Consider the following 13,212-nt stretch of genomic DNA (forward strand, 5'->3'; position numbering starts at 1 on the left):
TAGACATATTTCTACCATGCATAAAGGAAGAACTATGAGCATCAAAATCATCATAAGCATTATAACCCCTATAAGCACTTCTATCATGATACAAAAAAGCATGGTTCTTTTTAGTGCTACTAGCCATAGGAGCCTTCCCTTTCTCCTTGGCGGAGATAGGAGCCTTATGGCTTGTCAAGTTCTTGACTTCTCTCTTGAAGCCAAGCCCATCCTTAATTGAGGGGTGTCTACCAACCGTATAGGCATCCCTGGCAAATTTTAGTTTATCAAAATTACTCTTGCTAGTCTTAAGTTGAGCATTAAGACTAGCTAATTCATCATTCAATTTTGAAATAGAAACTAAGTGTTCGCTACAAGCATTAATATCAATATCCTTACACCTAGTGCAAATTTCAACATATTCAACACAAGAGTTGGATTTATTTGCTTCTACTAGTTTAGCATTTAAATCATCGTTTATGCTCTTTAAGTTAGAAATAGAATCATGGCATGTTGACACTTCACAAGCAAGCATTTCATTTCTCTTAATTTCTAATGCAAGGGATTTTTGAGCCTCTACAAACTTATCATGTTCTTCATATAACAAATCCTCTTGCTTTTCCAAAAGTATATTCTTTTCATTCAAGGCATCAATTAATTCATTAATTTTGTCTATCTTAGATCTATCTAAGCCCTTGAACAAACATGAATAATCTACTTCATCCTCATCACTAGATTCGTCCTCACTTGAAGAAGCATAGGTAGAGTTGCGAGTACATACCTTCTTCTCCCTTGCCATAAGGCATGTGTGACGCTCGTTGGGGAAGAGGGTTGATTTGTTGAAGGCGGTGGCGGCGAGTCCTTCATTGTCGGAGTCGGAAGAGGAGCAATCCGAGTCCCACTCCTTGCCTAGATGCGCCTCGCCCTTTGCCTTCTTGTAATGCTTCTTCTTTTCCCTCTTGTTTCCCTTTTCCTGGTCACTATCATTATCGGGGCAGTTAGCGATAAAATGACCAATCTTACCGCACTTGAAGCATGAGCGCTTCCCCTTCGTCTTGGTCTTGCTTGGCTGCCCCTTGTGACCCTTTAGCACCGTCTTGAAGCGCTTAATGATGAGGGCCATCTCCTCATTATTTAGCCCGGCCGCCTCAACTTGCGCCACCTTGCTTGGTAGCGCTTCTTTGCTTCTTGTTGCCTTGAGAGCAATGGGTTGAGGCTCATGGATGGGACCGTTCAACGCGTCGTCCACGTATCTTGCCTCCTTGATCATCATTCGCCCGCTTACAAACTTCCCAAGAATTTCTTCGGGCGACATTTTGGTGTACCTGGGATTCTCACGAATATTATTCACCAAATGAGGATCAAGAACGGTAAAGGACCTTAGCATTAGGCGGACGACGTCGTGATCCGTCCATCGCGTGCTTCCGTAGCTCCTTATTTTGTTGATAAGGGTCTTTAGCCGATTGTATGTTTGAGTTGGCTCCTCGCCCCTTATCATCGCGAACCGTCCAAGCTCGCCCTCCACCAACTCCATTTTGGTGAGCAAGGTAGCGTCATTTCCCTCATGAGAGATCTTGAGGGTATCCCAGATTTGCTTGGCGTTATCCAAGCCACTCGCCCTCCACCAACAGTAGTAGCTTGTGCATTCTTATGGATTTGCTCATTAATGAATATAGGACTATCCGAACTATTAAAGTGCATTCCACTACCTACAATCTCCCATATACTAGGATGGAGAGAGAATAGGTGACTACGCATTTTGTGGCTCCAAAATCCGTAGTCCTCCCCATCAAAATGTGGGGGCTTACCGAGTGGAATGGAAAGCAAATGTGAATTTGAACTTTGCGGAATGCGAGAGTAGTCAAAGGAAAAGTTAGAATTGACCGGTTTCCTTTGCTCGTAGTCGTTGTGGTCGTCGTCCTTTTGGGAAGAAGTAGACTCATCACTGTCGTCGTAGTAGATGATCTCCTTGATGCGCCTTGTCTTCTTCTTCTTTCCTTCCTTCCGTCTATGACCCGAGCCAGAGTCGTTAGGCTTGTCATCTTTGGGCTCGTTGACGAAGGACTCCTTCTCCTTATCGTTGATCACGATTCCCTTCCCCTTAGGATCCATCTCTTCGGGCGGTTAGTCCCTTTCGTGAAGAGAACGGCTCTGATACCAATTGAGAGCACCTAGAGGGGGGGGGGGGGTGAATAGGTGATCCTGTAAAACTTCAAAACTTAAGCCACATAAACTTGTTAAGTGTTAGCACAAGTATGGCCAAGTGGCTAGAGAGGAGTCAGAACACAATAACCACTAGAAATCAATCACAGAGATGACACGGTGGTTATCCCGTGGTTCGGCCAAGTACAAAAACTTGCCTACTCCACGTTGTGGCGTCCCAACGGACGAGAGTTGCACTCAACTCCTCTCAAGTGATCCAATGATCAACTTGAATACCACGGTGTTCTTGTTTTTCTTTTCTCAATCCCGTTTGCGAGGAATCTCCACAACTTGGAGCCTCTCGCCCTTACAAAAGATGTTCACCGAGAATCACAGAACAAGGGAGGGAATGAGCAACGCACACAAGACTTCAAAAGATCAGAGCAACACGCACACAAGCAGCAATAAGAGCTCGCAACATAACTCAAAGAGTACACAACTCCACAAGAGCTCTATATGCTATCACAATGAATCGAATGCGCTAGATCAATGTCTTGGTGCTTAGAAAGGTTGTAGGAATGCTTGGTTATCTCCTCCATGCGCCTAGGGGTCCCTTTTATAGCCCCAAGGCAGCTAGGAGCCGTTGAGAACAAATCTAGAAGGCCATCCTTGCCTTCTGTCGTCGGGCGCACCGGACAGTCCGGTGCACACCGGACACTGTCCGGTGCCCGATTTCTTTCCTTAAACAGTCCAGTCGACCGTTGCCGACCGTTGCAGATCTGGCGCACCGGACAGTCCGGTGCACACCGGACAGTCCGGTGCCCCCTCCCGACCGTTGGCCAGGCCACGTGTCGCGCGCAGATTCTGCGGCCGACCGTTGGCTCGGCCGACCGTTGGCTCACCGGACAGTCCGGTGCACACCGGACAGTCCGGTGAATTTTAGCCGAAGTCGCCGGAGAAAAACCCGAGAGCGGCTGGTTTGCTCCGCGCTGGTCTGGCGCACCGGACACTGTCCGGTGCACACCGGACAGTCCGGTGCCCCAGCCCGAAACAGCCTTTGGCTGTACACAGCCACTCTCCACTTCTTTTCTTTTCTTCTTCTTTCTGTTTCTAACACTTAGACAAGATATTAGTACACAAAACCAATGTACTAAGGCTTAGAAACATACCTTTACTTGTGATTTGCACTTTGTTCAACCATGAGCACATTTTCACATTTAAGCACTTGTGTTTGCACTCAATCACCAAAATACTTAGAAATGGCCCAAGGGCACATTTCCCTTTCATATTAGCATAAACCAATTTGTCTGGCCAAAAAGATACGTGGGTCTTTAAATAAGCATGAGGGCAGTAGTAACATAAAACACACCAAGCTATCAGGCTTGTAGTAAACGCTACAAAAAGAAAAGAAGCGAACCTTTCTGCACCTCAGGTGCATCGTGATAAACAGGTTCGTCCTCTGGTACAGTGTGCAACTCATCTGTCACCCCTGATGCATCTCCACCGACATCTGCAACATCATCAGGGTAGCGAACAACCACAACAGGGCATACACAATAATCACTAACACTCTCAAGCCGCCCCTTGCTGCCTTTCCGGGAGGCCCCGAAACCGCGGCTCCCCATGATCATGACGGAAGGCCAAGGCGCTCAGCCTCGAGGCAGGGGCGCTCCTTCATCTCGTGGTCCTTGACGACATGGATCTTGAAGGGGATCTGGGCGTCGATCAGCGGTTGCGCGAGGTCCTGCGCCTTGGTGGAGGTGAAGGCGTCGTAGTCCTCCTCCCACTTCTTTTGCAGCTCCTCCTCCGAGGGGCCGCCCTCGGCGGCGGCGGCGTCCTCGGCAGCGTCGTCCTCGTCAGCGACGGAGACCGGGATGGAGCCCCAGTCGGCGCCGTAGAGGACGGAGGTGGGGCGCACATGGAGCAGCACGACGGCGTCCCCGGGGCGGAGGTAGTTCTGCACGGCCCACTTGACTGCGAAGGCGGACTCGTCGTTGAGATCAGCGGCGATGGCGATGCGACGGTGCGGGGAGGCCGGGTTGGTCCCGACAAGCGAGGAGAAGAAGAAGCGCGGGGAAGAGGGCTGGATTGCGGCCGCCTGCGTCGCAACCGAGAGCCGCACCGCCGCCGAGGCTGCAGGGACGTCGGCGCCGACGCTGTTGGAGGGGTTGGTCGCCATGGGGTGGGTGAGTGGGTGGGAGGCGAGTCGTTGGAGGAACGCAGATGCAAGAGCGGCGGACACGGCTATACCGTTTTACTGGATTGAATGGGCGTTTCGGGTCCGCCTATCCACACGCGTCGTGACGCTAGCGCTGCAGGCCGCGTGAAACACGGAGGGAGCCCAACCCAGCGCCTTTTAACTAGAAGTAATTATCGCGTCGCTGCTCGCGGACGGCCCGACACCGGACCGGATGCGCAGGGCTGCCGGACGCAGGCTCTCGCGAGTCGCGACCATGTGGTGCACGGGCGACGGCACGTAACCAGCTGATCTGAGCTCGGTTGGTTGGACGGCGTTCCCTTCCCTTGTTGGTAAAACCTGTTTCACGCACAGGTCACGGCTCCTGGATGGATAAGGTAACACGGGACAAAAGGTTAGTAGTACAGTGACTGAGTGCGTCGAGTTGGAAACGGTTGGTTCACGGCCAGCTAGCCGTGCAGATATCGGATTGGTTATTCTGATGCGAAAGCCAATGCACTGTCAGTCAGCGCGGGGGGTCGTCACTCGTTGCGTGAAGCAGCCGCCGCTGGATCTGGATGCTATCTCATCCCTCCATGTCCTTTCCCGCGGTTTTGAGGTATCCAGTACATCTCAATGAGTAACTCTGACCCTATCGATATTTACTCTATTACACTAGTTTGGTAACATCATTTTCCCAAGAGATTTTTATTTTTCAAAAGTAAATTAATTCATTTTTCATTGAGAAAATAGAAATCACTTAGAAAAAATATGATTCCCAAGCTAGCCATTAGGGTATGTTTATTGACTAAATATTTTACATGTGGGTCTCTTAATAGGCAAAAATCTTTATCCAATGGGTAAACGGGTATTAGAACGTTCCGCCCTCACCCATACCCGTTAACCCGTGGGTATAAAATACTCAGTATAAACTTAGCCCAAAAGCACGAGCTTGAGCTTCAGTCATCCATCTTTTTTTTAACTATTTAAAAATCTTTTCAACTATAGCGTCATAGAAGGCTTAACTGCTATTTCATAACCATGTAACGTGCTATGTAGTACTATTCTAGTGTTACTATTTTATCCAATTATCTTTGGTGTTGTTGAATGCATGGTTAAATGATGCTAGCAATTTTGTAATGATATTTGGATGGATATACTTGGCAATTGTATAATATACCATTTTGATAGATGATTATTCTTTGTGGGCACGGGTGACCCATACTAGTATGGGTATCGGTATGGGGTAAATTCATACCCACCAATGTATATGAGTGACCCGATGTTGGAACCGACTGACACGTGGTCGAGTGGCCCCAAACAACAGGAAGTGGGAAATTCTCAGGTGCTCAACAAAACAGTGGACAGAGAACTGCAGTGTCTTGTTAAGCGTGTCCCATCAATGTACAATGCGGGGGGTATTTCTAGGTAATGAGACGGGTGTGCATGCCCTTCTAAGTACAATTATGCCCCTCGGTTACCTGCTTTAGCCCTAGAATATTCCCCCTTGGGGGTCATTAAAGATCATTACATCGAGTCTTAAGTACAACGTGATTAAATACACTACAAACCCTACCCTAGGAAGGGGCTTATAAATGGGTCCAAATGGCCAGCAGGGCATCGCATGAGCCCTGCCCCATGCACGATGGGTGCGGTTTTCCTTGGGACGCGACACTCTTTGCTCTGGGGCGCCTGGACTTCGATCCTTGGCAAGGCTTGTACTCGGAGCCGCCCAAGCAGGTGGTCATGACGAGCGAAGTCCCGAGGAGCCCCCGCTTTAAGCGGTATGTCCCTTCGCCTCCAAACCTTCGTAAGTTCTCCGACCGAGACTTTGGCTTCAGTACGGGTTGAAATACCCTTCACCTCCTGTGTCCAGGATAGAACCTGTTCAATTTACGTTAAAGCGGACTAAACAATGGGGCGGACGACCTTCGCTCCAACACCCGTCACAGTTATTTTTTTCATGGGTATGAGTATGGGGTACTAATATCGGAGGTATTTACTCATTGCCATCTCTAATCCGATATCGTAGACCACTGTCAAGCTCATCGCCAAAATTCATAGCGCCGAGCAAAGCATAACAAGTACGGCATCAATGTCTCATATCTCGGGGCATCCCCAAAATCTTCTGGGATCCTTGGCAGCCTCGGCCACCTAAACATATACAATGTGTTTGGTTGGATGCGTGCTGACAGCCAGGCGCAGTGTGTGCGTTGACTTTGGGTAAGCACATGTTTGGATGGCTGCATGCGAGCGAGCGAGTCTGCATCTGCTGGTACAGCACAGACCAATTTGTGGCTTTCTGCCTGCACGCGCAGAAACGTGGAAAAATTACGTCTCCCGCGAGCCAAGCTCGAACAAGCATGTAGGTGCGTATGCAGACAACCAATAATCATAAGGATAAAGACCTCGTCTCTGCGCCGTGGAGCACCTAATGAATAAGCTTCCAGAGCCCTTGCGCCCAGTGCACCTAACGAATAGGGCGCATCGTTTCTAGGGGCACATAACAGATAAGACCCGAAGCTACCTGCGCCCCATGGCATCTAGCGAACAAACCCTCGTGGCTCCTTGAGGGTGGCGTTGCTAGGGTTTAGTGCAAGAGTCGTCGACATAAATGTAGTGAGCCAAATACTAGTGTTCTTAGAACACGTATACTATAGTTTTAGCAGAAATCCAAATTCTATGATGGGTCCATGGCACAATGTTCTTAGCACATGTATACTATATTATTTATTGTGGCTGTGACTGTGGCATCGGCTGAGAGAAGCTTTTCAAAGTTGAAATTGTTGAAGAACCATTTAAGGTCAACGATGTCTCAAGATCGGCTCAACGGATTGACTATTTTATGTATTGAGAAAAAAAATATTAGATGAGGTTGATAGCAACACTATTATCAATGACTTTGCATCAAAAAATATTAGAAGAAAATTTTGAGGTAATATGTACAAAGATTTGAAGTTGTTTTGATATATTAGAGACTTTTATCATTTAAAATTTTGCTTATGTACTTAGAAGAAAGTGTATATATATAATTTTCAAAAGCCCCCAATTTGTTGTTTGGCCCTGGGTCCATGAAAGCTCAAGACCGGCCCTGTGTGCCACCTAGCTATTTCCACCTATGTTGTGGCCTGTGGGCACCTATCGGTAAGTCATCAGGGCCCCTCACGTCCCGCGCACTTTTGGATAAGCCCCCGAGGACATCTATACTTAGTAGAGTTTTATTTCATAATTATATGTATTTAATCTAATGACTCGGAGAATAATTTACCGCGTGAGCAGGCCCTTTTCTGGCGCAAAGCGCTGCGCTGCACACCACCGCTAGCTAGATTGATGGATTGGTATCGTCCGTTTGTACAAACGATACACACAAACATCTAGGTCTAGTTTGTAAGTCCAAATACCAGAAAGAATTGGAGGGCTAAAATCCCTTTCTTATTCAAAATTGTATAAGGATGAGATTTTAGCCCTTACAATCCCCTCTGGTTTTATGGCTCCCAAACTAGCTCCTACGGTAGCCAGGCACGTCGCACCGTGCACGGCTCCGTCAGAATAAGCAATACCAGCGCTGGCACGTCCCGCTCGGCAACCAGCATCGTGTACTGTCGCTGGTGCTTCTGTGCCCTTCCTGCCGTGTGCAGTCTGAGTCTCGTGACACCAGCCGTCAATTCGAGCGTAACGTCACCCAGCTCTGTCTGTCTGGAGTTTTTTTTTTTTGCTATTATAATACTTATTTTATACTCACAATTTCTACTTCTCCCTAATAGCACTTACAAGTGAATACATTATTTAAAATAGTACTTTGACCTCTTTTAAATTATTTTTGTTTTTTTTTTCTTATTTCTTCCTACAAGCATCTTTTAGAATAAACCAATTAAGCTGTTATTGCGCTTGCAATGCGGCAAAACAATTTTCTGCACCCATCAGAACGAGAAAGCAACCTTTGGTCAGTCCTTGATCGTTATCAACAAATATTTTGTCAGAATATTTCGTTGATGATACTTAAGCTGCCAAACAGCCCACGCTGAACGGGAGTTTCCAGTGTGCTCAAGTTGTTGATTAATTATAATAACAGAATGATGTTTCCTGAAGTTTACTTTGATTGTCTAAATTAGTGTTGAAGGGACTCCAGCAAGCTATGAACAACTACATTACTCTGCATTAATCACGAGGGAATCTATGTGGTGAAGAAATAAGAAAAGAATATAAAAATAATTAAAGAGGCTAGAGTACTATTTTAAAGAATAGGTTTACTTGTAAATGCTATTAGGGAGAAGTTAAAAAACTAGTACCATAATAGAAAAAAGCTCGCATGTCTGTCTGCCGTCGGAACAAGGCATGAGGTAGAGATGTGTTATGTCTGACACACCTGAAAGCTTTGATTGATAGCTTATCCTAACGCATCTGTTCATCTCGATCCACCAACCAAACCATCAGGTGCTCACCATCTCGCCGTCGCAGTTCGGCCTTTCCGTCCTCGCTTCTGCACCAACACTGAATTCCAACACCGGATGAAGAGGATAGGCTGTCATATCGAATATTCCATATCTAGATGCTCGTTAAATATATTAGATATAGTTTAATTATTATAAAACTAATTACGTACATGAAGATTAAACGACAAGACAAACATATTAAACCTAACTCTATGTGATACTAAAGTAAATATTTACTAATCATAGATTAATCAGGTTTAATAAATTTATCCCCTCGTTTAGTCTTTATCTATATAATTAGCTTCATAATTAGGTTATATTTAATACTTATAATGGATATCCAAATATTCGAACTCCAGAATCAAAAGAGGTTAAAGTGCCGCCGGCACCAGATCCAAAAAGGAATCAGGTGGTAGCTTAACGTATTGCACTCAATTTGATCCTGTCTTGCACGGCGACTGAATCGATCATCGTAATAGAGTTCGCTTCTCCTTTTGTGTGGATATCATAAAGCTAATCTTTATATATAATAGACGGTGTTCTTGGTCACAAGAAACAACCAATTTACTGTATGTTAGTGTTTTATATGAGTGAGTTCCAGTGTTGCGTGACCTTAGACTACTCGATCCTTGACGCCAGTCTAACGACAACGATGAAGAAAGCGTTGTTTTTGAAACCTCGCTCCGCTGAAGAACTTGCATGGGTTAGACCGGATCAATTTTTAGGTCAGCAATCACATGGTTGTCCATTGAGTTGATCAGTATCATGATATCTATGAACTTCAACGACGGTGTAAACTCATCTTCGATCAAGCTGAAGCCATGCTCCATGCTAGTAACGACGAGTCACTCATCATGTTTTTGTTAGATGTGTTCCATATAGATTTAATATGCTAACCATCTCGATATACATACAATAACTTTTCTGCTCAGGATTACCACTTTACTTGCAGACTAAAAGGGGTGTTCTAGAGTCTTCATTTGGTATTTTCCATTGTATAAGCACTTCTCGGCACAACGAGTATCGTGTCAATTATATTTCAACAGATGATAATTTCAGGTTTGGATTTGAAAAGACCACTTGGGGTTAAATTCGAGACATTTACTGAATACATCGTTACCACAAAACCAATTCATTTTCAGCTAGTACAACAGATAAGCATGCTTCAAAATGTCCCATAAAGAAATGCAAAGTTGCAAAAAGCAAACGTACACGCCATCTCTGTCACAAAAGGTAACCAAACTACATAGCTCGTGCCCAGCAGAAGCTAGATTAGAAAATTCTATGACTTCTGTTGGAAGCTATTTGATCTAAATTTATAAATTATGACTTATGTTGGATGCTATTTTTTAGTCTAGAATGCTATATTTTAAGATAAGACTCGGTTTAAGATCTTTGACGGATTACTATTTCAACATTGTATCCAGTATTTTTGGAGCTGGCTACTATGGTATTATTAAGACAATTGTAAAATATAATATTGTAAAGTTATGATTTTAAGAAACACTGTTACAAGACAGGGTTGTTTGAGTATCCATTTGGTATTTTTTATCGTAAGCACTTCTCGGAACAATGAGTGGCTGGCGTGTCAGTTATGTTTCAACAGATGACAATTTCAGGTTTGAATTCAAAAAGACCACTGGGGGTTAAAATCGAGATATTTATTGAATACATTGTTAACACAAAACGAATTCATTTTCAGCTAGTACAACAGATAAGTATGCTTCAAAATTTGCCATATAGCAATGCAAAGTTGCAAAAAGCAAACGTATACCTAACTAAATTCGCCATCTCTGTCACAACTCACAAATTTAAAAGGTAACCAAACTACATAGCTCGTGCGGTTGTGCCCAGCACAAGCTATAGATCATAAATTTTTATACCTTACAATTTCAGCCATTTCCAACAGTGTATATATGGACGTGGTATATGTATATGTATTTAGAGTATAATTTAGTCCTCCCAAGACGTTTTCTTGTGAAGTGAGACGACGTGTAATTTCGCTGCAAGTGATCGATCAGACAAATCGTCTTAGCGGAACGACGTCGTCGAGCCACTGGCCCCGAAGGCGTCGCCGGGATACCGGTCGAATATCTGGGGCGCATCGCCGGAGCCGTGGAACAGCGGGTCCGGCGCCTCGTCGGTCACGCGCCACACCTTGATCGACTTGTCGAGGCTGCCGGTGTACACGATCCACCGCGACGCCGACGACCCCCCTCCGCCAGCAGAGTCACCGGCGTTGGACTCGCTGCTGTTCTCGCCGTTGTCCTCGACGACGGCGATGCACCTGATGGGCTCGGTGTGGCCCGTGAGGACCGAGAGGCACGAGTGCACCCCGCAGTCGCGGCGCCACACGAAGATGGTGTTGTCGGCGGAGCCGCTGAGCAGTAGCGCGCCGGCCGCTGCGAGGCAGAACACGGCCTTCTTGTGGCCGCGCATGACGCCGCCGTGGACGAGGTGGCGGTCGCCCTCCCAGAAGTTGACCAGGCCGTCGGAGGAGCCGCAGTAGAGCACGGGCGCGACGGCGCTCACGGCGAGCGCGTTCACCGCGTGCTCCTGCTTCAGCAGCGTCTGCACGGCCGTGTGCTTGGTGCCCTTCCCCTGCTGCTCGCGCCGCCACACCTTGACCGTGCCGTCGGCCGAGCCCGTGAACACCAGCCCGTCGAACGCCGCCACGACGGAGTTGACGTTGTCGTCGTGCGCCACCACCGACTCGAGGCACTTGGAGTCGCTGATGCGCCACACCTTGAAGGTGCGGTCCCACGACCCGGAGTAGAGCAGCCCCTGCGCCGGGTCCGTCGGGCTCAGGCACGACACGGCGTCGCTGTGCCGGATCCACAGCGCCGACCGGTTCTTGCGCACCTCCACGTAGTTGGACGGGTTGAGCGAGCCGCGCAGGAAGTCGCGCAGGCGGGGCAGGCTGCCGACGCGCTTGTGCATGCCGTTCTTGGCCGACACCTTCCACACCCTGATCTTGCCGTCCTGGTGGCCCGTGAAGATGCGCTCGCCGGACATGACGATCGCCTTCACGAGGCCGCTCGAGGACTTGAACCCTCCCGAGTCCTTCTGCTTGCGCCAGACGCGGATGTTCTTGCTGTCCGAGCCGGTGTACAGCGTGTCGCCCTTGGCGGCGAGCGAGTAGATGTGGCCTTCCTCCCTCACCAGCGAGCTGATGAGGCTCGTCCCCGGCGCCATCGTGGGCGGGCCGCCTCCGAGCCCGGCGGGCTCGCTGTGGTGCGACCAGGGAGACGCCATGGTCTGGTTCCAGGGGGACATGTTGTACGGCGAGCACTCGCCGCTGAAGCTGGACGGGTAGTCGGAGTAGTACCCCGGGCTCGCGCCGCCGGTGGCAGAGGAGCTGCTGTCCCGGTTCGAGGACTCATCGTCCGTCCCACCCGAGAACTGGAGGTTCGGGTCGGAGTGTGGAGCCGGCAGTGGAAGGTTGTTGGACGTGTGCGGGCGGTTGACGCCATCGCCGGCGCCCTCGTCGTCGCTGTCTTTCATCTGTTTCTTACCGGAGGACGTGGTGGAGCTCCGGTACAGTGGATGGGAGAATCGCGAGAGGAAGGGGAAGCGCAGGCCTGTGTATCTGTGGATCGGAGGTAGAGTGAGAGGCGAAGAGAAAATGTCGGGAAGGTAGGAGTCATTAGGACCGTTGAAGAGGTTGGCGGGGAAGAAATGGCGGGATCATCGCCCACGAAGTGCTCCCTCTCATCTGTTTAGGAGGCTAACTTGAGCTTGAGATGACTATTTTTAGACATGGAGCAGATAGGCCATCAAGTTTTCCTTTGTAGTCGATAAACGTGCAACCCATACAGCACAGGTCTAGATCAGTGGAGTCTACAGAAAGAGAAGAGATAAACGTGCTTGTTCATGATACAAGCTACTCCTTTTGATATGATGTAGTCGATAATTCTTCAATCTTTGAATCTTCTTCTTTTCTTTGATCTCCATATTAGCTGTGGACAGTATGTAAAAGATAGATCAGAAAAGAAGTATGGTACTTCTCTCGTTCCAGTTTTCCATGGAGATGTCGCCGAAGCTTATGCGGCAGCGCTATATGCGAAGTGCTCTCGACGACAAGCAGGATGGATGACCTCCCAAATTAAACCAGAGGTCTTTGCAGGAGAAGGTTAAGTCCATATGCACCCGTCTTAACTCTGACCAGACCAGTGCTGTCAGCAAGCTACAATTGGAATTAGGGCCTCTAGTTAACGCCGTACCACACTACTACGCCAGGACGTGTTGGTTAGTTGAGATGTTTGTGATCCATTGCACTTGGAAAGTTGTTGTTCTCTCTGTTTTTTCATATGAGAACAATGAATTACTGATGTTTAATATACATACAAGAGAACTTATGTGTTCAAACTACAGCTGATGGCTGCTGCTCACAGCTCAGTTCCATATAGACAAAAGATACTCTCTCTGTCTCAAAATAAAGTTCTTTCTAGCTCACTCTTTTTTTCTATCAACATTCATCCA

At 47.5% G+C, this 13,212-nt stretch overlaps 1 protein-coding gene and 1 pseudogene across 1 annotated transcript; both read right to left on the bottom strand.

Moving 5' to 3' along the window:
* Positions 1–3,451: 3,451 nt before the first annotated feature.
* Positions 3,452–4,300, bottom strand: LOC103625896 (universal stress protein PHOS32-like; annotated as a pseudogene).
* A 6,074-nt stretch (positions 4,301–10,374) lies between these two features.
* LOC100280684 (uncharacterized) lies at positions 10,375–12,282 on the bottom strand. The gene has a single exon (NM_001153603.2). It carries the CDS (start codon positions 12,232–12,234, stop codon positions 10,762–10,764), a length of 1,473 nt encoding a protein of 490 aa, NP_001147075.2. The 5' UTR covers positions 12,235–12,282; the 3' UTR covers positions 10,375–10,761.
* Between the last annotated feature and the right edge of the window lie 930 nt (positions 12,283–13,212).

Source organism: Zea mays, chromosome 5 (assembly GCF_902167145.1).
Source record: "Zea mays cultivar B73 chromosome 5, Zm-B73-REFERENCE-NAM-5.0, whole genome shotgun sequence".
NCBI classification, from domain to species: Eukaryota; Viridiplantae; Streptophyta; class Magnoliopsida; order Poales; family Poaceae; genus Zea; species Zea mays.

Coding starts and splice junctions, on each gene's coding strand:
- LOC100280684 (NM_001153603.2), bottom strand. CDS start 12,234: ATGAAAGACAGCGACGACGAGGGCGCCGGCGATGGCGTCAACCGCCCG.